General features: G+C 46.9%; 1 protein-coding gene across 1 annotated transcript in view; it reads left to right on the top strand.

Annotated features, from left to right (window-relative positions):
- LOC125638527 (NACHT, LRR and PYD domains-containing protein 12) overlaps window positions 1-26,465 on the top strand; it is a 156,218-nt gene that overhangs the window by 43,231 nt on the left and 86,522 nt on the right. Inside the window, exon 5 of the mRNA XM_048854416.2 lies at window positions 1,962-2,051. Coding sequence (XP_048710373.2) covers window positions 1,962-2,051 — 90 coding nt within the window. The remainder of the gene's footprint in view (window positions 1-1,961; window positions 2,052-26,465) is intronic.

Below are 26,465 nucleotides of genomic sequence, written 5' to 3'. Positions count from 1 at the left end.
GGCACAGTAGGAGCATCCAGCTGAGCAATCTGTGCCTGCAGGGCCACATTCTGCGATTGCAGGGTTGTTACCACCACCTGCAGGTTCTGGATAGCGTTTGCCAGTTCTACTGGGGCCTTAGTAGAGTCCATGCTAGCGCTGAGACATAAATCTAACATCAAGAATTATAACATTCAAAAACCAGTAGGAGAACACTTCAATCTCCCTGGTCACTCAATAACAGACTTAAAAGTGGCAATTCTTCTACAAAAAAACTTCAAAAACAGACTCCAGCGAGAAACTGCAGAACTGGAATTAATTTGCAAACTGGACACCATCAAATTAGGCCTGAATAAAGACTGGGAGTGGATGGGTCACTACAAAACTAAATCAGTTTGTTAATCTGTAAGGTGCCACAAGTACTCCTCGTTGTTTTTACAAAAAACTAATTTCCCCTTGCTAAATACTCACACCTTCTTGTCAACTGTTTGAAATTGGCCACCTTGTTTACACTGGCCTCATTAACACTACAAAAGTGATTTCCACTCCCTCTTGTCAACTGTTGAGAATTGCCTACTTCCAACTTAAATTGAACTGGCTTGTTACCACTGACCCCCCACTTGGTAAGGCAACTCCCATCTTTTCATATGCTGTGTATTTATATCTCCCTACTGTATGTTCTACTCCATGCAGCTGATGAAGTGGGTTTTAGCTCACGAAAGCTTATGCCCAAATAAATTTTTTAGTCTCTAAAGTGCCACAAGGACTCCTCGTTGTTTTTGCTGATACAGACTAACATGGCTACCACTCTGAAATCTTGATCTTACTTTCACTGAGCTAAAGGGAAAAAAAAAGCTTGTTCAGTCTCTCACTGGCATTTTCTCCAGCCCTCAAATCATTTTTGTGGCTCCTTTCAAGTGTTTCAACAACCTTTTAAAAATGTTGACATCAGAGCTGGACACAGCATTCCAGTATCAGTCTCACCAATTTACATTCGTAAAAACACCACTGAGGAAGGCTGAAGAGGGGTGGACTGACATTTTTGATTCTTGTTGTCTTTGTTGGTTGCTCCATATTAAGTGGTAGGACAAGCTCAGCAATGAAGATATTCATAGCTGAACTCAGCAACCGCTTCCATCAGCACTGGTTTGGTTTAACGAATTACAAAACACGTTTACCAAGGAATGCTACTACATGGTCAGTGGTCACATGGGTGCTAGAAACTTCGGTGGTGCAATAAGGATGCCAATAATGTACATAGATTGAGAATCCAGCCAGACCATCGTAAGGTCCTAGGTAGAGATTGATCCGGGTGGTGCTTGATCTGCAAGGAGGCTATGCCTGTTTGGGATTTGCCATTATGATGATAATCCAGCACTATTTCTTATACAGATGCTGCCTTAAAATTAACTTGCCCTGTTACTCTCTTTGGTGTCAGGAGCTAATAAGCCACCATTTCCGCTTAGTTATGGTGATGTGATTTCACAAAATGCAACACCAATTACACATTGCTGAGTGAGAGTCATCATACTTAAAATTGTAAGCAAATACTCCTCTTTTTGGGTAAATTAAAATCAACTCTCTTAGTTAGAGAAACACAATCATTCCTAGTGTATCTCCAGAACTGATTTGAAAACAACTGACCAACACAAGAGCGTAAAACCACTGGAGACATTCCCATTGGTGTGAGTTTTTAGAACTGCATGTGAATGCTCAGAGTACCACAAGTTCAAAAAATGAACACTTAGCAGAACCTATTCTGTTTGACTCTGTGTATTTAAATGTATATCTGTGTATCTAAGCGTACTTGATATATTTTTGGTTTGGAGGATATAAGTGTGAATGTAATGAATTGAAATGGCAGAATAACTCCTATGCAGTGCATGATCATACCATATAAGAGCCTATTTTAGTATTCAGGAAATAGAATTAAAATTTGTCTCCAGAGAACAACATAGAAAGTGTCTATTCTCTCTTTTCAGGGCACATCATCAGGATAAGCCGCATCATTCTCCTATTTACCTGCTCTGCCAAGCACTGAAGGCTTCAAACTCTAATTTAAAGACTCTAAAGTAAGAAATTGTTCCTTCCTTTTTTAAAAAAAACTCCCCTTTTTACTGCTGTTATCCCAGAAATGCTGCAGCCCGGACAGCTCTTCACCATGGCTGCTCAGGAATTTGTTTAACTGTCCAGTCAATGGGGCAGATTCGCAGCTAGTGTAAACTGTCATAGCTCCATTGAAGTCAAGTTTCTCCAGCTGAGTATTTGCTGGAATACAGGTGGGTTTGGCTTATATGGCAGCCCAGCAGTTCAATGACATTTACCCCAATTCCCATAGCAACAAGTCAGCAGGAGAGACAGAGCTAAGCAGTGTGGCTGGGTGTGGTTTAAGGTCAGGATAGACTCAGGAGATTGGAGAGAAGACTTTAGGTATTTTAATCTTAGGTATTTCTAAGTTGCCTGTCACCGTGGTGTCTAAACCCAGTCAAATACTCCCCAGGTTATGCAAGACCCGACTTACGCAAATTCACACTTATGAAAAAAGCTCCGTAAGCCAGAAATAGAATTTTCGAGTCGTGGAAATTTTTGTGTAATGTATGGTATAAGTTTCAGACTTATGCAAAATTTGAGTTACGCAAGGCTTTCTGGAATGGAACGATTGCGTAAGTCGGGGAGCGTCTGTAGAAGTCTATTTGTTTACCATTCATGTATCCTGGTTTGATCTAATTTCTCCCTGATTCAAAGGTGGGGTTTTGGAAGGGAGCAAGGGATGTTTTTTCTCTCTCTCTTTGTACCATTGTGATGGTTCTCGGGGCACCCAGGACTGAGAGTCACCTCGGTACCCCCTGAATCACTGAAGTCCTCAAATCATGGTTTAAAGACTTCAAGTTACAGAGACTCCACCATTTACACCATTGAAACCTGCAAGTGACCTGTGCCCCATGCTGCAGAGGAAGGCAAACCCCCCCAGCATCTCGGCCAATCTGAGCTGGGGAAAAATTCCTTTCAAACTCCAAATATGGCAGTCAGTTAGACCCTGAGCTTGTGGGCAAGACCTGTCTAGCAGATACCTGGGAAAGAATTCTCTGTAGTAACTCAGAGCCTTCTCCATCTAGTGTCTCGTGACCAGCAGTTAAGGATTTTTGCTACCAGCAGTCTCCAATGGACCATATGCCATTGTAGGCAGTCCCATCATGCCATCCCCTCCAGACTAACCTGATCTCCTTCATTGAGAAGATAACTTATTTTTTAGACAAAATAAATGCAATAGATCTAATCTACCTGGATTTAAGTAAGGCATTTGATACAGTTCCATATGGGAAATTATTAGTTAAATTGGAGTAGATGGGGATTAATATGAGAATTTAAAGGTGGATAAGGAACTGGTTAAAGGGATGACCACAGTGGGTCATACTGAAAGGTGAACTGTCAGGCTGGAGGGAGGTTGCTAGTGGAGTTCATAGAATCATAGAAGATGAGGTCTCTTCCAACCCTAAGGAGTTCATCTAGACCAACCCCTTGCTCAAAGCAGGGCCAACCCCAACTAAATCATCCCAGCCAGGGCTTTGTCAAGCTGGGCCTTAAAAACCTCTAAGGATGGAGATTCCGCCACCTCCCTATGTAACCCATTCCAGTGCTTCACCACCCTCCTAATGGAATAGTGTTTCCTAATATCCAACCTAGACCCTGCCATGCACTGCAACTTGAGACCATTGCTCCTTGTTCTGTCATCTGCCACCACTAAGAACAGCCTAGCTCCATCCTCTTTGGAACCCCCTTCAGGTAGTTGAAGGCTGCTATCAAATCCCCCCCACTCTTCTCTTCTGCAGACTAAATAAACCCAGTTCCCTCAACCTTTCCTTATAAGTCATGTGCTCCAGCCCCCTAGTCATTTTCGTTGCCCTCCACTGGACACTCTCCAATTTGTTTACATTCTTTCTGTAGTGAGGGGGGACCAAAACTGGATGCTATACTCCCGATGTGGCCTCACCAGTGCCGAATAGAGGGGAATAATCACTTCCCTCAATCTGCTGGCAATGCTCCTACTAATACAGCCCAATATGCCATTGACCTTCTTGGCAACAAGGGCACACAGTTGACTCATATCCAGCTTCTCATCCACTGTAATCCCCAGGTCCTTTTCTGCAGAACTGCCACTTAGCCAGTCGGTCCCCAGCCTGTACCAGTGCCTGGGATTCTTCCGTCCTGTGTGCAGGACTCTGCACTTGTCCTTGTTGAACCTCATCAGATTTCTTTTGGCCCAATCCTCCAATTTGTCTAGATCACTCTGGACCCTATCCCTACCCTCCAGCATATCTATCTCTCCCCCAAGCTTAGTGTCATCCGTGAACTTGCTGAGGGTGCAATCCATCCCATTATCCAGATCATTAATGAAGGTGTTTAACAAAACCGGCCCCAGGACCGACCTCTGGGGCACTCTGCTTGATACCAGCTGCCAACTAGACATCAAACTGTTGATCACTACCCATTGAGCCCAATGAGCTAGACAGCTTACTAGCCACCGTATAGTCCAATCATCCAATCCATACTTCTTAAGCTTGCTGGCAAGAATACTATGGGAAACCGTATCAAAAATTTTGCTAAAGTCAAGGTATATCATGTCTACCACTTTCCCCATATCCACAGAGTCAGTTATCTCATCAATGAAGGCACTTAGGTTGGTCAGGCATAACTTGCCCTTGGTGAATCCATGTTAGCTGTTCCTGATCACCTTCCTTTCCTCCACATGTTTCATAATGGATTCCTTGAGGACCTGCTCCATGATTTTTCCTGAGACTGAGGTGAAGCTGAGCGGTCTGTAGTTCCCTGGATTCTCCTTCTTCCCTTTTAAAAAAATGGGCACTATATTTGCCTTATTACAATCATCCAGGATCTCCCCTGATTGCCACGAGTTTTCAGAGATAATGGCCAATGGCTCTGCAATCACATCAGCCAACTCTCTCAGCACCTTTGGATGCATTAGATCTGTCCCCATGGACTTGTGCATGTCCAGCTTTTCTAAATAGTCTTTAACCTCCGCCGCATACTGTGGTGCCCCAGTGCAGCAGTCTGGGAGCTTTACTTTGTTCCTCAGGGATTGGTCTTGGGACCAATCTTATTTAACATTTTTATTACTGACCTTGGCACAAAAAGTGAGAGTGTACTAATAAAATTTGCAGATGACACAAAGTTGGCAGGTATAGCCAATATGGAGGAGCACCGTAATATCATACAGGAAGGTCTCAATTATCTTGTAACCTGTAATAATAGATATGGGATGAAATTTAATAGTGCAAAATGCAAGGTCAGGCATTTAGGGACTAAGAACAAGAATTTTTGCCATAAGCTGGAAGTGACATAGGAGGAGAGAGACCTGGGTGTATTGGTTGATCACAGAGTGACTATGAGCCATCAATGTGGTGTGACCAATAAAAAGGCTAATAGAATCCTAGGATTCATCAGGTGAGGTATTTCCAGTAGAGGTATTTCCAGTATTGCCATTATACAAGGCACTGGTGAAACCTCATCTGGAATATGGTGTGTAATTCTGGTCTCCCATGTTTAAGAAACATGAATTCAGACTGGAACAGGTGCAGAGAAGGGGTACTCGGATGATCCTTGGAACGGAAAACCTACCGTATGAGAGGAGACTCAGGGGGCTTGGCTTGTGAGGCCTAAGCAAAAGAAGGCTGAGGGGAGATGTGATTGCTCTCTATAAATACATCAGAGAGATAAATAGCAGGAGGGAGAGGAATTATTTAGGTTAAGTGGACACAGGAACAAATGGCTATAAACTCGCCATCAACAAGTTTAGGCTTGAAATTAGGCAAAGGTTTCTAACCATCAGAGGAGTGAAGTTCTGGAACAGCCTTCGAAAGGGAGCCGTGAGGAGCTGGCTAAGTGTATGGAGGGGGTGGTACGATGGGACTGCCTACAGTAGCATGCGGCTCATTGGCAACTGCCTGTAGCAAAAATCCCCAACTGCTAGACACGAGACACTAGATGGGGAGGGCTCTGAGCTACTACAACCAATACATCAGAAAATGATTATAACTTTGCAAAAGTACTCATTAATGTGACACAAAGGCCCAGAAAGGAGCCTCTTATAGCATCTGTACTTGCAAGGGCATCTATAAATAGGGAAATCAGGGAGCTGCAACAGGAGGAGTTTGGCTCCAATACGACACATTTCCGAAACAAAGTCTGACAACTCAGACAAGAAACAGAAAATGGCCAGCCTGACAACAGCACTGTGATGGGTTGGGTCACAGAAATTCCCTCAAGACTGTCACTAGATGTGCTGGGTTACCACTGAGAACAAACCCCCCTGCCAGAAAAGGGTTCCCACTGCTCCCATCTTGCTGGACTGGACACACCAGTTGGCTCCAGTACAGACCAAGAGGTTGGGCCACACCCCCCTGAAGTTCATAGAAACTGAGATTCACTCAGTTTAAGGGCTTCTTAGTTAACAGGGACTTTCCCAGTACCCAGTATTCAGTCTTTCTGGGAGCCTAAACCCCAAATAAATCCGTTTTACTCAGGATAAAGCTTTATACAGGATAAATTAGTAAATTGTCTGCCCTCTATAACACTGATAGAGAGATATGCACAGCTGTTTGCTCCCCAAAGTATTAATCACTTACTCTGGGTTTATTAATAAACCAAAGTGATTTTATTAAGTATAAAAAGTAGGATTTAAGTGGTTTCAAGTAATAACAGAGAGAACAAGGTAAGTTACTAAGTAAAATAAATCAAAATATGCAAAGCTAACTTAATACACTGAGGATCTAGTTACAGGTAATATCTCACACTCAAAGATGTTCCAATAAGCATGCTTCACAGACTGGATTCTTTCCTAGCCTGGTCCCAATCCTTTCCCCTTGTACAGTCCTTGTTAGTTCCAGCTTACATCACAGGTGATAAACAGGGGTGTTCTCCTGACTAGCAGCCTCTTGAGCCAGCTGAAGACAAAATGGAGGGACTTCCAGGGCCTTTTATATTCTCTCTCTTGTTGGCAGAAACCCCTTTGTTCTTCTGTGCAAAATCACAGCAGCAAGATGGAGTTTGGAGTCAAATGGGCAAGTCACATGTCCATGCATGACTCAGTGTGCACATAGAACAGCCACTGCTCACATGTTACCTCAAACGTTCCCAGGAAGGCTCCTCAGATGTGGATTGGAGTCTCCCAAGGCCCATTGTCAGTTAAGTGTTTCTTGATTGGGCACTTACTCAGAATAGTCCTTTCTCAAGAAGTTGACAAAATGTTTCACTGATGCTACTCGGAATCAAACACATTGAGATACAAGCATAGAGCCAACGCTCATAACTTCCGATATAAAAATGATACATGCATACAAATAGGATGAATATATTCAGTAGATCATAACCTTTGCAAAGATATGTTACATGGCATATTTAGCATAAAGCATATTCAAGTTATGTCGTATTCATATTTACAAGCATATTTTCATAAAGCATATGGAGTGCAACGTCACAAGCACAACAAAGTAATTCTGGAGGACTGGCCAGGGGAAAATCCCAGGTGCCTCCACCATAGAACCATATTGGTGCAACATATACTGTAACATCAGGGGTATTGGAAGGAATGAGGCGAGATCATGTTATATACAATCCAAAATGTCATGAGAGCCCTGACACAGCAGTGCCCTATGCTGTACCCGGAAATGGAAGGGCTGCAGGGAGAGGAACCACCTAGTCACTCTTGTGTTCTTCTCCTTGTTTCTGCGCATCCATTGGAGTGGGACGTGGTCTGTCACGAGGGTAAACCGCCGCCCCAGTAGGTAGTAGCGGAGAGTCTCCATCGCCCATTTTACTGCCAGACATTCCTTTTCAAGGACGGCATTCTTTTGTTCCCTGGGGAGGAGTTTCCAGCTGAGGTACAAGATCGGGTGTTCCTCCTCCCCTACCATCTGTGAAAGGACGGCTCCTAGCCCTACCTCCGAGGCATCTGTTTGTAGGATGAATTCCTTCTCGAAGTCTGGGGCTATGAGTACTGGATGGCAGCAAAGGGCTGTCCTTAAATCTGCAAATGCTCCTTCTGCCTCATCAGTCCACTTTACTATCTCGGGGCCCCGAGCCTTTATCAAATCTGTCAGTGGCCCTGCTCTTGTGGCGAAATGAGGGATGAATCTCCGATAGTATCCTACTATCCCTAGAAATGCTCTGAACTGCTTTTTGCGGACTGGTCAAGGCCAACCTTGTATTGCCTCCACTTTGTTCCATTGGGGTTTCACCAAACCTCTCCCTACTACATACCCAAGGTAGCTGACCTCAGCTAGTCCTATTATGCACTTGAGAGGGTTGGCAGTGAGACCGGCCTTCCGCAGGGCATCTAGCACCGCTTCTACTTTTCCTAGGTGCATTTCCCAGTCAGGGCTATGGATGACTATGTCGTCTAGATAGGCGGTGGCATACTTGGCATGGGGTCACAGCAATTTGTCCATAAGTCGTTGGAATGTTGCAGGGGCCCCATGGAGTACGAAAGGAAGGACAGTGTATTGGAACAGACCATCTGGTGTAGAGAAGGCAGTCTTTCCCTTGGCATTCTCAGCCAGGGGAATTTGCCAATATCCTTTGGTCAGGTCCAGAGTGGTTAGGTATCGGGCCTTGCCTAACTGATCAACTAGCTCGTCAATGCGTGGTATCGGATAGGAATCGAATTGGGATACTTCATTCAACTTCTGGAAGTCGTTGCAAAACCTCAGGGTGCCGTCAGGCTTGGGGACTAGGATGATAGGGCTGGACCACTGGCTGTGGGATTCTTCAATAAGCCCAAGTTCCAGCATCTTCTTCACTTCTGTCCTAATTTCTTCCCTTTTAGCTTCCAGTATTCAGTACGGTCTTATCGTCACCCTTACTCCGGGCCTGGTGACAATATGATGTTGGACCAGTGTTGTATGGCCCAGCTGTGTACAGAACATGTCCTGGTTCCGTTGGATCATATCAATGACCTCTGTTCGTTGTTCTAGAGTTAACTCAGGAGATATCTTCACTTGCCCCTGTGGGTCGTCTGTCTGGGGTGGAGCTCCCTGAATGACCAAGCACGTCTCTCAGTCACGCCAGGGCTTCAGTAAGTTGATGTGGTAGATTTGCTCTGGCCTTCAGTGGTCTGGTTGTCTGACCTTATAGTCCACCTCCCCAGTGGCTTCCACTATCTCATATGGTCCATGCCAACTGGCTAGGAGTTTGCTTTCTGCTGTTGGCACTAGCATCATCACCTGTTCCCCCGGCTGAAATCTCCATACTTTCGCCCAACAGTTGTAATATGTCTGCTGGGCCTCTTGTGCTTTTTCCAAATGTTCTCGTACTATAGGGGTTACTTGAGTTATTCGCTCTCTCATCTGTGTCATGTGCTCACTGACATTCTTTCCTGGGTTGGGTAGTTCTTCCCAATCTTCCTTGGCAATATCTAATATTCCGCATGGGTGGCGTCCGTATAGTAGTTCAAAAGGAGAGAAACCAGTGGACGCCCGGGGGACTTCCCGTATAGCAAACATTAGATACAATAGAAGGGTATCCCAGTCTTTTCTGTCCTGTGCTACCACCTTCTGGATCATACTTTTAAGGGTACAGTTAAACCGCTTGACCAGTCCATCTGTTTGTGGATGTTAGACTAAGGTCCGTATGGCCTGGATGCAGAGTAGGGTACATAAGTCTTTCATTAATTTTGACATGAAAGGGGTTCCTTGGTCTGTCAGGATCTCCTTAGGGATGCCCACTCTGGAAAAAACCTGGAGTAGTTCTTTTGCTATTGCCTTGGATATGGGGTTTCTTCAAGGAATGGCTTCTGGATACCGCGTGGCATAGTCAAGGATGACTAGTATGTTTCAGTGGCCCCATGCCGATCTTTCCAGTGGGCCCACTATGTCCATGACTATCCTCTCGAAAGGGACTTCAATATTAGGCAAAGGTACTAATGGGGCCCGCAATTGAGGTCGGGGGCTACGCAACTGGCATTCTGGGCAGGAGACACAATAGCGCTGGACCTCTGCACGTATTCCTGGCCAATAAAACCTTCTTAGGACTGTATCCAGTGTCTTGTCTACTCCTAGATGTCCCCCAAATAGATGACTGTGAGCTAACTCTAGTACTGCCCTTGTGTGTCTCCATGGGACTAAGAGTTTTTCTAGTTCTTCCCTTCGTATTTGCGCTATCCTGTACAACAGATCGCATTTGAGCACATAATATGGCCTTGGCCCTTTGGTCTTTCCTTCCACGGGTATGCCATTTACTTCCACTACCTCCTCCCTCACATTCGCATATAGCGGGTCATTGGCTTGGTCCTGCCCGAAATGCTCACGTGCAGTACTGATCTGACCTAATTCCAGGGGGCCCGTTTCTACTCCACCCCCTGGGTGGCCCCTACTTGGGCTAGGAACCGCCTCCGAGTCCTCACTGGCCTGAATTATCTCCTGGCCTCCTGAATGGGTTCGCCTACCAACAAGGGAGGTTTTCTGGTTCTCTGCTAGAATCCTGGTCCCTAATCTTTTATCTGCCCTCCTTTCCCGCCTAGACTTTTGGGGTTTTCCAGGGGATGAGAATAACTCTGGGGCAAATTCGGCAAACATTGGGGTGAGGCTATCTGTAGGTGCCACCATCTCAGCCCAGGGGTTGCTACCCTCCCCTGGCTCTATTGGGGGGAGTAAGCTCTCAAACCCGGAGAAGTCCCTACCAATTAAGACAGGATAGGGGAGCCTGGGGACCACCCCTGAAGTCACCCTGGTAGTATTCCCCTGGATATCAATCCGTACCGGGATTGTGGGGTAGAAATTTACGGTGCCATGAACGCATGTTACCCCTATGTTTTTGGCCCGGGTTAGTTGGTCTTGCCCCACCAACTTCCCCGAGACCAGTGTGACAGCACTCCCGGAATCTACTAATGCTATGGTCTCAATACCATTCATTTTACTGATCTTGTATACCCATGCAAGGTCATTGCGACCTCTACCAGGCCGATTAGACCACATTGCTCCCCGTGATCCCCCAGATTACATAGCATAGGCTCTTCCCTGTTGGGGCATTGGGCATATGCCCCAATTCCCCACACTCATAACACTGCCCCCTTATTGCAGCTGCTGCCCTCTGCCTGGGGCTATTTGGCCGGCCCCCCCAGCCCTCTCTTCCCAACCCCCCAGGTCCCTTCTTGGCCTCGGGCCATTCCTCGGTGTCTTTCCTCCCAGTTATGGTTTTTCTGTAGTTCTTGACAGTCTGGGGCTTTGGGTTTGGGACTGGCTTCCTGGTTTGCTGTGTCTCACCCCCTGGGGTCTGGAACAGTTCACAGGTTGCCAGCTGTCTTTCCACAAGGGAGACCAACTCATCATAGGTGGAGGGGTCATTCTGGCCAACCCAAGCCTGGAGGCCTGGTGGTAGCCCCCTCATATACTGGTCCAGTACCAGGAGCTCCATCGTCTTCTCAGAGCTGAGGGCCTCAGGGCGCAGCCATTTCTGGGTCAGGTGGATCAGGTGAAACAATTGCAATCAGGGTGTCTTGTCCTCTGTATACTGCCACTCTTGGAACCTCTGGGCTTGTAATGCTGTGGTTACTCTGGCTCTGGCCAGGATTTCTGCCTTCAGCTGGGGGTAATCTGCTGCAGTCTCCACGGCCATATCGTAGTAGACCTTCTGGGCCTCCCCACACAGGAACAGGGCAAGGATACTAGACCACTGATCTTGGGGCCAGGCCTCCTGCAGGGCTGCTCTTTCAAAAGCCAGGAGGTATACCTCCACATCATCCTCCCGTGTCATTTTCTGTAGGCAGTGGCTGGCCCGTATGGTCTGGGTCCCGTCGCAGTTGCGGTTCAGCTCCATAAGGGCCGTCAGCTGGTTCACCAGCTCTTGCAGCAGGGCTCGGTCCCAGGCAGCCTGACTCATCAACAGATGATTAGTCTCCTGCTGCATCTGAGTCGCCTCCTGTTGGGTGGTTGCTTGGACCCGGGTAGCCTCCTGCTGGGCTGCAGTGGCTTGTATTAGGGCCTTGACCACGTCATCCATCTTAGGGATGGGAGGGTTTTGGCTAACCCTGGTTTAAGTCCCCAGCGCGTAGATCCCACTGCTGATGCCACGTGTGGCAAATTGCCGGCACTACTATCTCTCTTCTTGGGGGGGGAGGGATTCAGGGCACCGTTTCTTGCCCCTGAACTGGGGTATTAACTGCCCCACTAGTGTCCTAGAGGAGGGGAGTGGAGAGGGAGGGACCCAGGCCCACCCTCTACTCCAGGTCCCAGCCCAGGGGCCCTAGGGATAGCAGTAAACCACTTGAACTAGCGGTTCCTTCCCCTGGGCTACTTCCCTTTCCTGCCCTTCAGCTTGTGGGCTTCCTGCCCTCCCTCTGGACAAACCAGGTATCCCTTTACCTAGGGTCTTGGTCTTCTTAGCCCACTGCAGCACTTCTCCAAACTCTCCTCTGCTTCCCTCCAAACTGCTCTCTGCTCCCACACCAATCCACTCTGCTTCAACTCCTCCAAACTGCTCTCTGCTCCCACACCAATCCACTCTGCTTCAACTCCTCCCCTTGTCTGATTGAAGCAGGGGGTTTTTATCAGGTGACTGGCTTCAGGTGCTCTAATTGGCTTCAGGTGCTTTAATTAATCTATAGCAAACTTTCTTCCCTCTACAGGGAATAAGGCTCCCTTCTAACACTCTCCTGCTACTGTAGGGCCGTTTTCCGATCCTTAGTACATTCACTTATCCGGGCGGAGTTCCTCTGGGTGGTGTCCACCGACTCCCTTGACGCCTTCGAGGAGCGGTGGGCGCTGTCCGAGGTTCTCTGCTCGGTGACCCCGTCCGGTTCCCTCCGTCTGACCCTTTGATTGAGGGGAAGAGCGAGAGACCCCAGCCCCAGCCGTTGCCGCTGTGGATACCATCATCACTGTCACCTAGGAGGGATCCTATAACACGTGGATGTACACCCCCGCCACCCCCAAACCGCCCACCCCGCAGCCGTGCCCATCTTGTCAGGCACTCTCAGGAGAGGAATAATCGGTGACACTGGGCGTGGCACTAGGTAACTCGAGGGGGTGGAAGACCATGAGTGTCGAGGAAGCCCCCCCGCTCTAGGCCACCAGGTAACTCAGGAGGGTGGAAGACCACGAGTGTCGAGGAAGCCCCCCCGCTCTGGGCCCAGGCTAGCCTGAACACTTCTCCCTCCTGAAGGCTGCTGTGTTATACCTTGCGTTTGCTTTTGTTTTGTTGCATAGTTTTGCTTTATCTTTTTTGGTGATTCTTTGTAAGTGTTATACAAATAAAACTCTTTTTTGCTTTAAAAAAAACACTCTCCTGCTGCCCTCTGGCCATGCTGTATCACAATATATATTTAAAGATCACAAAGAGAAATACAATCTCTGAAATTGAATCTCACCGCTTCTTCTTCTCAGTCTTTGGGGCTAGTCAAATATCCTGTATCTTCTACAATGGTTCAGCAACTCTGGGGTCCCACACAGTGACCTCAGTCTTATATACCTTGATTTCATGGCTCATTGGCCAGGGCTACTCTCTGATTTTCTATTGGATGCTTGACCTGTCCGTGCTCAGAGAGAATGGGCAAGTGTGGATCTCCAGTAGATGGTGTCAGTGTACAACAAATCTCTCAGAAGCTTTTCTTAGTCAGAAGGATCTTATATTTCATTCATTTCACAGATTGTATTTCATTATTAGCCTAGATTCTCAACTGAAATTTCCCCCTTTAAGGAATTTCTGGTTAGGTGCTTATCTCTTTCAATATTCCTTTCTCCTTCATTTCTACCACTTCTGTAGTGCAACAATAGTTTAGAAAGAAAGCAACATTCTTTCGTTATATCTAATACCTTTCATTCCACGTCTTTCAGGACTTATAGTAGAACATGAGACATGACATGGGAAGAACAGGACAGATTATTCATGTACAGAGAGATGTACATATCTGATTCCTAGGGTAGATAAATGTCAAGCTTTTAATTCAGGGTGAATGACATATTGAAGGACCAAAACAAATTATCTATGGTATGTTTGATTCATATGGGAAAGAAATGTGCATCTTATAATTTGGGATGAAAAAATGTGAATTGGACTTCTTTGGGGAATGAAGAGATTTGACCCACATATATATACATCCTTCTGTTTTCTGGGTTCACAGCAGGTTATTTCTAGTTAGTTTAATGCCTATAGTTTCCTCACCATCTCTTGACCTTGATTTACTCACTGTCTATAATGGGCCACTTTACATGATATGAAAGCAGAGTATTACTCTGTTTGGCAGCATTTGGGGGTATTTTTTAGCTAGGTTGGGAGGGGGAGAGAAGTTTTATCCACATGTAAATCATGTGAGATTCTTGCCTGGGTGCTTATAGCAGGGTAGCTGGCCCCTTACATGGAATAGGGCCGATATCTCCTGTTCCGATCCAGATGTGCCCTAGTTTGGTGTAATGAGGTGTGGGGACTGCCCCTAGAAGTTATCAATGAGAGTCCAGAATCCAGAAGCAGAGCAGAATTGGGCTGCAAGCTTCAGGGAGGGGATGACCCTGATGGAGGGGATGGTGAGCATTTCCTGGTTGAGCAGTGGAGACAGAGAAGGCTGGTGAAAGCTGAAGTCAGAAGGCAGTTAGTTGGGGGTTCACCTGCAAACTTCCCCAGGCCAGAGAGCCATGGCTGGTGAGGGCTGAAGGTGGACATTATATCTATCTATCTATCTATCTATCTATCTATCTATCTATCTATCTATCTATATCTGAGCTGCACAGCTGCAAACAGTGAGGGCTGAAGGCTGGGGAATGATGTTGGGGTGAGCCCACTGATGGTGCCAGGCAAGGAACCACAACTGGCAAAGAAACAGGGAAGAGAACCACCGCAGCTAGAGGGTCTGGGATGAGGTGTGGTGAGAGATGCATAGAATCATAGAATAACAGAGTTGGAAGGGACCTCTGGAGGCCATCTAGTCCAACCCCCTGCCCAGAGCAGGACCAATTACTTGAGACCATTACTCCTTGAGAAAAGCTGGATGAGCTTTAGAAAAGCTGGACGAGCACAAGTCCATGGGGCCAGATGCGTTGCATCCGAGAGTGCTAAAGGAGTTGGCGGATGTGATTGCAGAGCCAGTGGCCATTATCTTTGAGAACTCATGGCGACTGGGGGAGGTCCCAGATGACTGGAAAAAGGCTAATGTAGTGCCCATCTTTAAAAAAGAGAAGAAGGAGGATCCTGGGAACTACAGGCCAGTCAGCCTCACCTCAGTCCCTGGAAAAATCATGGAGCAGGTCCTCAAGGAATCAATTCTGAAGCACTTAGAGGAGAGGAAAGTGATCAGGAACAGTCAGCATGGATTCACCAAGGGCAAGTCATGCCTGACTAATCTAATTGCCTTCTATGATGAGATAACTGGTTCTGTGGATGAAGGGAAAGCAGTGGACGTGTTGTTCCTTGACTTTAGCAAAGCTTTTGACACGGTCTCCCACAGTATTCTTGCCAGCAAGTTAAAGAATATGGGCTGGATGAATGGACTATAAGGTGGATAGAAAGCTGGCTAGATTGTCAGGCTCAACGGGTAGTGATCAATGGCTCCATGTCTAGTTGGCAGCCGGTATCAAGTGGAGTGCCCCGGGGGTTGGTCCTGGGGCCGGTTTTGTTCAATATCTTCATAAATGATCTGGAGGATGGTGTGGATTGCACCCTCAGCAAGTTTGCAGATGACACTAAACTGGGAGGAGTGGTAGATACGCTGGAGGGTAGGGATAGGATACAGAGGGACCTAGACAAATTGAAGGATTGGGCTAAAAGAAATCTGATGAGGTTCAACAAGGACAAGTGCAGAGTCCTGCACTTAGGACGGAAGAATCCAATGCACCGCTACAGACTAGGGACCGAATGGCTCGGCAGCAGTTCTGCAGAAAAGGACCTAGGGGTTACAGTGGACGAGAAGTTGGATATGAGTCAACAGTGTGCCCTTGTTCCCAAGAAGGCCAATGGCATTTTGGGATGTATAAGTAGGGGCATTGCCAGCAGATCGAGGGACGTGATCGTTCTCCTCTATTCGACATTGGTGAGGCCTCATCTGGAGTACTGTGTCCAGTTTTGGGCCCCACACTACAAGAAGGATGTGGAAAAATTGGGAAACGTCAAGCAGAGGGCAACAAAAATGATTAGGGGTCTGGAACACATGACTTATGAGGAGAGGCTGAGGGAACTGGGATTGTTTAGTCTGCAGAAGAAAAAAATGAGGGGGGATTTGACAGTTGCTTTCAAGTACCTGAAAGGGGTTTCCAAAGAGGATGGATCTAGACTGCTCTCAGTGGTAGCAGATGACAGAACAAGGAGTAATGGTCTCAAGTTGCAGTGGGGGAGATTTAGCTTGGATATTAGGAAAAACTTTTTCACTAGGAGGGTAGTGAAACACTGGAATGCGTTACCTAGGGAGGTGGTGGAATCTCCTTCCCTAGAAGTTTTTAAGGTCAGGCTTGACAAAGCCCTGGCTGGGATGATTTAGTCGGGGATCGGTCCTGCTTTGAGCAGGGGGTTGGACTAGATGACCTCCTGAGGTCCCTTCCAACTCTGATATTCTATGATTCTATGAAAAAGGCATCATAAGATTTAAAGTCATAAATGCTTCTCAATTAACTTGAAACACTATTAGAACACTGGCAATATGTAGTTAAAGCTGATGGATCTGCCAACCAGCTTTCATTCAGGCTAAATAGGATGACCAGTTAAATGTCCTTTTGTATAGTGATAGCAGAAACAATAGGAACCACCGCTTGAAACAACAGGCCACATGGAAAGGCAGATGAGAAGCTTAGCCATGCTGCCTGAGCAGTTTTTTTGAAGTCTGGTTGCAAATGCAGGGGTAGGAGATTTGTTTGGTGGCAGCTGAGTCTGTGTGTGTTATAGCCAGTAGGGGACGTAAGCCATGAGAAAGTGATCGGAAGATGAGAGAAGCCGTGGGGAGCTTGACCCTGAGAAGGAGCCCTGAAGAAACAGAGATCCTTGAGCACTGCAGTGGCTGGAAAGGCAGGCTTGGGGATGTCTGAGCCCAGACCTTTTTTAAAAGTGTGTTAAAATGTTTCTTTCCTTTATGTCTGGCAGATAAGTCATCAGGCTGTCAACATTTATATCTCCATTGGGAGCATACACTGAGCCCACTGTTGTTCAGAACCCTGCCATTGTGCCCTTTGTGAAAATTAAGTGTTCCTCCTCTTCCTTCAATTGGTCTTTAATCTGAAAGGGCATGTGTTTAGCAAATACAGTATTACGGCCCCTCCCCTTTTTTGTTTGTTCTGCTAAAGAAACAAATGTGCAGAAACTAATTTCCCACTCTCCCGAAAATCAGTCTCTTGAAGTAAAATGTTCTGGAAGTGGGGGCTTTTTTTCTCTTTTCTTTGATTTCTGCCAGTTCCTTTGACATTCAAGATGTTGTTTTAAAGGGCAGAACTATTGATAATAATGATTTAATTTTCTGAAGATTTTAAAAAGTGTGTGTGTGTGTGAGAAATACTGTTGTATAATCCAGACTAATGAGCAGCTCTGTCACCCCTGCCCTGCGACCTTTGGTTCCTTAATGCCTTGCTGAAGTAGCTCCCACCTGGGCTGCTCAGAATCTGCTATCCAGCATTCAAGGCACACTCTGCAGCCTGCCAGCCACAGTTGAGTTACACTCTGGCTCTCACCAGCCTTGGTTATATTTCAGGGTGACACCAAAACACCCTTATTCACCTCGCATATGTGAATCATCCTAAATTATTTGTTAAGATAACCTTTATTTTTTTGAATAGGAAATAGGAATAGGAAAGTTAGGCAAATTCTTATTTTTTTCCAGACATGTCCTATATTGTAAGGGACCATTTAAGTCAAAGTGACATCTACAATCATAGAACAAAAAGAGGGGATTAGTGGACTACAGATTTTTGTAATAAGTCATAAATTGTGATTTTTAGTGTCTATCAGAGTAATGAATTTAAGTTCCCAGGCTCACCTTTTGAAAGTGTTGTGCAGGTTTCCTTTGAGGATGAGGGCTAGCAGAGGCTAGGTACCTGGGATATATTGTGGGAAGGGGCATAGTGAAGCCGCAAATGAATAAGCTAGAGGCAATTCAAAACTGGCCCCGGCCGACCCAAAAGAAGGAGGTCCGTGCGTTCCTAGGCGTGGTAGGCTGCTACCGATGTTTTATTCCCCACTTCGCCACTAGGGCAAGTCCCCTAACGGACCTGGTGAAGGCCCAAGGTCCAGACATGGTAAAGTGGACCGACGCAGCAGAGGGGGCATTTACAGACCTTCGGTCAGCCCTCTGTAATGACTCCGTACTCATAGCCCCGGACTTTAACAGGGAATTTATTTTACAAACAGACGCTTCCGAGGTGGGGTTGAGGGCAGTTCTGTCGCAAATGGTGGGAGAAGAGGAACACCCGATCCTCTACCTAAGCAGAAAGCTTCTCCCAAGAGAACAGAAATACACAGTAGTCGAGAGAGAATGCCTTGCTGTCAAATGGGCTGTGGAGACACTGCATTATTACCTCTTAGGCCGGCGATTTACTCTTGTGATGGACCATGCACCCCTCCAGTGGATGCGCGGAATAAGGAAAAGGATGCTGTCATGGCAACGCTGATGATCTGTCATGAGCATACTGCCTGGTGTCCCAAGTTGCCCAATTCTATGGTGTTGAGCAGAGGGGTGGGGGGATATGTGATGGGTCAAGGCCAGATGGCTATAGAAAAGTAGTGGGAGATAGGTATATTAGCTCCAGGCTAAACAAATCCCTGGTACCAGGATAAGTGAAATGGCAGCTGCTCCAGGTCAATTAAGACACCTGGGGCCAATTAAGAACTTTCCAGAAGGCAGGGAGAAGGCTAGGTTGATTGGGACACCTGAAGCCAATCAGGGGCTGGCTGAAACTAGTTAAAAGCCTCCCAGTTAGTCAGGTGGGTGTGCATGTCAGGAGCTGTGGGAGGAAGTTGTGCTTTTGGAGAGGCTGAGTAGTACACACCATATCAGGCACAAGGAAGGAGGCCCTGAGGTAAGAGTGAAGTGGAGCTTGAGGAAGTGAGGGCTGCTGTGGGGAACTAGCCCAGGGAATTGTACATGTCATGTTTCTAAAAGGTCAGTTACCATAGCTGATACTATTAGGGTCCCTGGGCTGGAGCCCGGAGTAGAGGGTGGGCCCGGGCTCCCCCCGCCACCTTTGCCCCCTGATTAATCACTGAGACTGGGAGACAACAGAGACTGTGCAAGGAAGGATAACTTCTCACCTCCCTCGCTGGCTTATGATGAAAATGGCTCAGTAGACTGTGACCCATGTCTCTGGAGAGAGAAGGGTTACGTGCAGGGTCACAGTGAGCCCCTGAGGCTAGCGAAATCCGCCAGGAAATGCGGGACCCATGGAGGCAAGGACAGAGCTTTGTCACAGTACTTTTAAATTTCCTTTCTGTAAAGAACTCAGCAGAGTGTTCAGATGATGTAAGATGTCTGCTCCATTTAGGTATAACAGAATAAATAACAGAAATAGCCAAAAAACAAGGCCTGGCAGTAATGGGGGACTTTAACTATGAAGATATCTGTTGGAAAAGAAGCACAGCAACACACAAAATCTCTGTTAAGTTCTTGGAACATAACTGGGACAACTTCTTGTTTCAGAAGGTAGGGGAAGTGAGCCAGGAGCAGCCATTTTAGACTTGATTCTGACTAACAGGGAGAAATTGGTTGTGAATCTGAAGGTGGAAGGCAATGTGGGTGAAAGTGATCATGAAATTATAGGTTTCATGATTCTAAGAAAAGGAAGGAATGGGAGCAGCAGAATAAGTATGATTAACTTAAAAAAGGGAGAACTGGAGGTCCTGGTGATGTCAAGGAACTATGACGTGATTGGAATAACAGAGACTTGGTGGGATAACTCACATGACTGGAGTACTGTCATGGATGGTTATAAACTGTTCAGGAAGGACAGGCAGGGCAGAAAAGGTGGGGGAGTAGCACTGTATGTAAGGGAGCAGTATGACTGCTCAGAGCTCCGGTACGAAACTGCAGAAAAACCTGAGTGTCTCTGGATTAAGTTTAGAAGTGTGTGCAACAAGAGTGATGTAGTGGTGGGAGTCTGCTATAGACCACCGGACCAGGGGGATGAGGTAGATGAGGCTTTCTTCCGGCAGCTCACGGAAGCTACTGGATCGCATGCCCTGATTCTCATGGGTGACTTTAATTTTCCTGATATCTGCTGGGAGAGCAATACAGCGGTGCATAGACAATCCAGGAAGTTTTTGGAAAGCGTAGGGGACAATTTCCTGGCGCAAGTGCTCGAGGAGCCAACTAGGGGGGGCGCTTTTCTTGACCTGCTGCTCACAAACCGGGTAGAATTAGTGGGGGAAGCAAAAGTGGATGGGAATCTGGGGGGCAGTGACCATGAGTTGGTTGAGTTCAGGATCCTGACACAGGGAAGAAAGGTAAGCAGCATGATACGGACCCTGGACTTCAGGAAAGCAGACTTCGACTCCCTCAGGGAACGGATGGCCAGGATCCCCTGGGGGACTAACTTGAAGGGGAAAGGAGTCCAGGAGAGCTGGCTGTATTTCAAGGAATCCCTGTTGAGGTTACAGGGACAAACCATCCCGATGAGTCGAAAGAATAGTAAATATGGCAGGCGACCAGCTTGGCTTAATGGTGAAATCTTAGCGGATCTTAAACATAAAAAAGAAGCTTACAAGAAGTGGAAGGTTGGACATATGACCAGGGAAGAGTATAAAAATATTGCTAGGGCATGTAGGAATGTTATCAGGAGGGCCAAATCGCACCTGGAGCTGCAGCTAGCCAGAGATGTCAAGAGTAACAAGAAGGGTTTCTTCAGGTATGTTGGCAACAAGAAGAAAGCCAAGGAATGTGTGGGCCCCTTACTGAATGAGGGAGGCAAACTAGTGACAGAGGATGTGGAAAAAGCTAATGTACTCAATGCTTTTTTTGCCTCTGTTTTCACTAACAAGGTCAGCTCCCAGACTGCTACGCTGGGCATCACAAAATGGGGAAGAGATGGCCAGCCCTCTGTGGAGATAGAGGTGGTTAGGGACTTTTTAGAAAAGCTGGACGTGCACAAGTCCATGGGGCCGGACGAGTTGCATCCGAGAGTGCTGAAGGAACTGGCGGCTGTGATTGCAGAGCCATTGGCCATTATCTTTGAAAACTCGTGGCGAACCGGGGAAGTCCCGGATGACTGGAAAAAGGCTAATGTAGTGCCAATCTTTAAAAAAGGGAAGAAGGAGGATCCTGGGAACTACAGGCCAGTCAGCCTCACTTCAGTCCCTGGAAAAATCATGGAGCAGGTCCTCAAAGAATCAATCCTGAAGCACTTGCATGAGAGGAAAGTGATCAGGAACAGCCAGCATGGATTCACCAAGGGAAGGTCATGCCTGACTAATCTAATCGCCTTCTATGATGAGATTACTGGTTCTGTGGATGAAGGGAAAGCAGTGGATGTATTGTTTCTTGACTTTAGCAAAGCTTTTGACACGGTCTCCCACAGTATTCTTGTCAGCAAGTTAAGGAAGTATGGGCTGGATGAATGCACTACAAGGTGGGTAGAAAGCTGGCTAGATTGTCAGGCTCAACGGGTAGTGATCAATGGCTCCATGTCTAGTTGGCAGCCGGTATCAAGTGGTGTGCCCCAAGGGTCGGTCCTGGGGCCGGTTTTGTTCAATATCTTCATAAATGATCTGGAGGATGGTGTGGATTGCACTCTCAGCAAATTTGCGGATGATACTAAACTGGGAGGAGTGGTAGATACGCTGGAGGGGAGGGATAGGATACAGAGGGACCTAGACAAATTGGAGGATTGGGCCAAAAGAAATCTGATGAGGTTCAATAAGGATAAGTGCAGGGTCCTGCACTTAGGACGGAAGAACCCAATGCACAGCTACAGACTAGGGACCGAATGGCTAGGCAGCAGTTCTGCGGAAAAGGACCTAGGGGTGACAGTGGACGAGAAGCTGGATATGAGTCAGCAGTGTGCCCTTGTTGCCAAGAAGGCCAATGGCATTTTGGGATGTATAAGTAGGGGCATAGCGAGCAGATCGAGGGACGTGATCGTTCCCCTCTATTCAACATTGGTGAGGCCTCATCTGGAGTACTGTGTCCAGTTTTGGGCCCCACACTTGAAGAAGGATGTGGATAAATTGGAGAGAGTCCAGCGAAGGGCAACAAAAATGATTAGGGGTCTGGAACATATGAGTTATGAGGAGAGGCTGAGGGAGCTGGGATTGTTTAGCCTGCAGAAGAGAAGAATGAGGGGGGATTTGATAGCTGTTTTCAACTACCTGAAAGGGGGTTCCAAAGAGGATGGCTCTAGACTGTTCTCAATGGTATCAGATGACAGAACGAGGAGTAATGGTCTCAAGTTACAGTGGGGGAGGTTTAGATTGGATATTAGGAAAAACTTTTTCACTATGAGGGTGGTGAAACACTGGAATGTGTTACCTAGGGAGGTGGTAGAATCTCCTTCCTTAGAGGTTTTTAAGGTCAGGCTTGACAAAGCCCTGGCTGGGATGATTTAACTGGGAATTGGTCCTGCTTTGAGCAGGGGGTTGGACTAGATGACCTTCTGGGGTCCCTTCCAACCCTTATATTCTATGATTCTATGATTCTATGATTCTAAAACCCAAAAAACCACAACCCCACAGACTTGAACAAACTACAGAACTGGTAGGTAAGGTCCCCGGGAAGCAAATCTAAGGAACAAAGGAGTTCAGAAGAGCTGGCAGTTTCTCAAAGAGGCAATATTAAAAACACAATAGCAAACTATCCTGATGGAAGGAAAGATAGGAATAGTGAGAAGTACCTGAAAGTCAAAAAGGAATCCTACAGAGAGTGGAAACATGGACAGATTGCTAAGGATGAGTATTAAAAAAATCACTTGCATGTAGGGACAGAATTGAAAAGGCCAAGGCATAAATGAGTTACACCTAGCAAGGGATATAAAAGGCAATAAGAAGAGGTTCTATAAATACATTAGGAGCAAGAAAAAGACAAAGGAAAGTGTAGGTCCATTACTTAGCAGGGAAAGACAGCTAATAACAGATGACCTCCAGAAGTTTGAGATGCTTAATGCCTATTTTGTTTCAGTCTTCAATAAAAAGGTTAAGTGTGACCAGATGCTTAATACAATTAATATTAACAATGAGGTGGGAGGAACACAAGGGAAGGGATCAGAAGGAGACCCCATCAGCCGGGAGGCATGGGATGCATTGTCCTAGGGATGGGGGTTCCATGACCACCACTCCCAAGAGGAGGAGATGAGTAGTGGTGGTTGGGGACTCCCTCCTAAGAGGGACAGAGTCATCCATCTGCCGACCAGACCGGGAGACTCGAGAAGTGTACTACTTGCCTGGAGCTAGAATCCAGGATGCGACGGAGTGTCTGCCGAGGCTGATCAAGACCAAAGACTGCTACCCCTTTCTGCTTCTCCACGTGGGCACCAATGATACTGCCAAGAATGACCTTTAGTGGATCACTGCGGACTATGTGGCTCTGGGAAGAAGGATAAAGGAGTTTGAGGCGCAAGTTGTGTTCTTGTCCATCCTCCCTGTTGAAGGAAGAGGCCTCGGTAGGGACTGTCAAATTGTGGATGTGAATGCGTGGTTATGCAGGTGGTGTCAGAGAGAGGGTTTTGGACACTTGGACCATGGGATATTGTTCCGGGAAGAAGGATTGCTAGGAAGAGATGGGATCCACCTAACGAAGAGAGGGAAGAGCATCTTTGCAGGCAGGCTTGCTAACCTAGTGAGGAGGGCTTTGAACTAGGTTCGCCAGGGGACAGTGAACATAGCCCAGAGGTAAGGAAACACAAGGAGGAGGGTACAAGACAGGAAGCCTCCTGATCCCTACTGAGAAAGTAGGGCAATTGGCTAGTTATCTTAGGTGCATGTACATGAATGCAAGAAGCCTGGGAAACAAGCAGGAAGAATTGGAAGTCCTGGCACAATCAAGGAACTATGATGTGATTGGAATAACAGAAACTTAGTGGGGCAGTTCACATGACTGGAGCACTGTCATGGATGGGTATAAACTGTTCAGGAAGGACAGGTACGGGAGGAAATGTGGAGGAGTTGCATTGTATGTAAGAGAGCGGTATGATTGCTCAGAGCTCCAGTATGAAACTGGAGAAAAGCCTGTTGAGAGTCTTTGGGTTAAGTTTAGAGGCGAGAGCAACAAGGGTGATGTCGTGGTGGGTGTGTGCTATAGACCGCCGGATCAGAAGGATGAGGTAGATGAGGCTTTCTTTGGACAACTAACTGAAGTTTCCAGATCACAGGCCCTGGTTCTAATGGGGGACTTCAATCACCCTGATATCTGCTGGGAGAGCAATACAGCAGTGCACAGACAATCCAGGAAGGTTTTGGAGAGTGTTGGGGACAACTTCCTGGTACAAGTGCTGGAGGAACCAACTAGAGGCTGTGATCCTCTTGACCTGCTGCTCATAAACAGGGAAGAATTGGTAGGGGAAGTAGAAGTGGGTGGCAACCTAGGGCAGCAGTGACCATGAGATGGTTGAGTTCAGGATCCTGACAAAAGGAAGAAAGGAGAGTAGCAAAATATGGACCCTGGACTTCAGAAAAGCAGACTTTGACTCCCTTAGGGAACGGATGGGCAGGATCCCCTGGGAGGCTAATATGAGGGGGAAAGGAATGTAGGAGAGCTGGCAGTAGTTTAAAGAAGCCTTATTGAGGGTGGAGGAACAAACCATCCCAATGTGCAAAAAAGAATAGCAAATATGGCAGGCGACCAGCTTGGCTTAACAGTGAAATCTTCGGTGATCTTAAACTCAAAAAGGAAGCTTACAAGAAGTGGAAACTTGGACAGATGACTAGGGAAGAGTATAAAAATATTGCTAGAGCATGCAGGGGTGTAATCAGGAAGGCCAAAACACAATTGGTGTTCCAGCTAGCAAGGGATGTGAAGGGTAACAAGAAGGGTTTCTACAGGTATGTTAGCAACAAGAAGAAGGTCAGGGAAAGTGTCGGACCCTTAGTGAATGGGGGAGGCAACACAGTGACAGATGATGTGGAAAAAGCTGAAATACTCAATGCTTTTTATGCCTTGGTCTTCACAAACAAGGTCAGATCCCAGACTGCTGCACCGAGCAACACAGTATGGGGAAGAAGTGAGCAGCCCTCAGTGGTGAAAGAACACGTTAAGGACTATTTAGAAAAGCTGGTTATGCACAAGTCCATGGGTCCAGATCTAATGCACCCAAGGGTGCTGAGGGAGTTGGCTGATGTGATTGCAGAGCCGTTGGCTATTATCTTTGAAAATCCGTGGCAATCGGGGGAGATCCTGGACGATTGGAAAAAGGCAAATATAGTGCCCATATTTAAAAAAGGGAAGAAAGAGAACTTGGGGAACTACAGACTGGTCAGCCTCACTTTAGTCCCCACAAAATCATGGAGTAGGTCCTCAAGGAAACCATTTTGAAGCACTTGGAGGAAAGGAAAGTGATCAGGAACAGTCAACGTGGATTCACCAAGGGCAAATTATGCCTGACCAACCTAATTTCCTTCTATGATGAGATAACTGGCTCTGTGGATATGGGGAAAGCAGTGGATGTGATATATCTTGACTTTAGCAAAGCTTTTGATACGGTCTCCCACAGTATTCTTGCCAGCAAGTTAAAGAAGTACGGGCTGGATGAATGGACTATAAGGTGGATAGAAAGCTGGCTAGATCATCAGGCTCAAGGGGTATTGATCAATGGCTCAATGTCTAGTTGGCAGCCAGTATCAAGCGGAGTGCCCCAGGAGTTTGTCCTGGGGCCGGTTTTGTTCAACATCTTTATTAATGATCTGGATGATGGGATGGATTGCACCCAAAACAAGTTCACAGATGACACTAAGCTGGGGGGAGAGGTAGATACGCTGAAGGGTAGAGATAGGGTCCAGAGTGACCTAGACAAATTGGAGGATTGAGCCAAAAGAAATCTGATGAGGTTCAAGGTCTCCAAAGTGGGGTGAGCGCGCCTGAGCATCCCAGGGGGTGCACGGAAGGAAGAGCACCACTGGACGGCATTCTGCCATTTTTTTCTTCAGCGGCAGCTCTGAATGCCTGCAGCCAGTCTTCCCTTCTGGCAGCATGCCTGCGGCAGGTCTTCCCGCCTTCTTTCTTCAGCAGCATGCCTTCGGCAGGTCTTCCGCTCTCCTTTCTTCGGCGGCACCGTGGGGGTGCATGATCCAAAAACTTTGGAGACCACTGATCTAGTCACTCGTGCATTCCTCTCTTTTTTGTGTGCATCCATTGGAGTGGAGCGTGGTCCGTCACAAGGGTGAACTGCCGCCCAAGTAGGTAGTAACGTAGAATCTCTATTGCCCATTTAACTGCTAGGCATTACCTTTCTACTACAGCATACCATTGCTCCCTGGGCAGGAGCTTCTGGCCGAGGTAAAGGATCGGGTGCTCCTCATCCCCACCATCTGTGAAAGGAGTGCCCCAAGGGGCGTCTGTTTGTAGAATGAATTCCTTCTTGAAATCTGGGGCT

This window comes from Caretta caretta, chromosome 6, assembly GCF_965140235.1.
Source record: "Caretta caretta isolate rCarCar2 chromosome 6, rCarCar1.hap1, whole genome shotgun sequence".
Classification (NCBI taxonomy): Eukaryota; Metazoa; Chordata; order Testudines; family Cheloniidae; genus Caretta; species Caretta caretta.
Note: the sequence above shows the minus strand (reverse complement) of the source record. Positions and strands in the feature narration are given on the sequence as shown.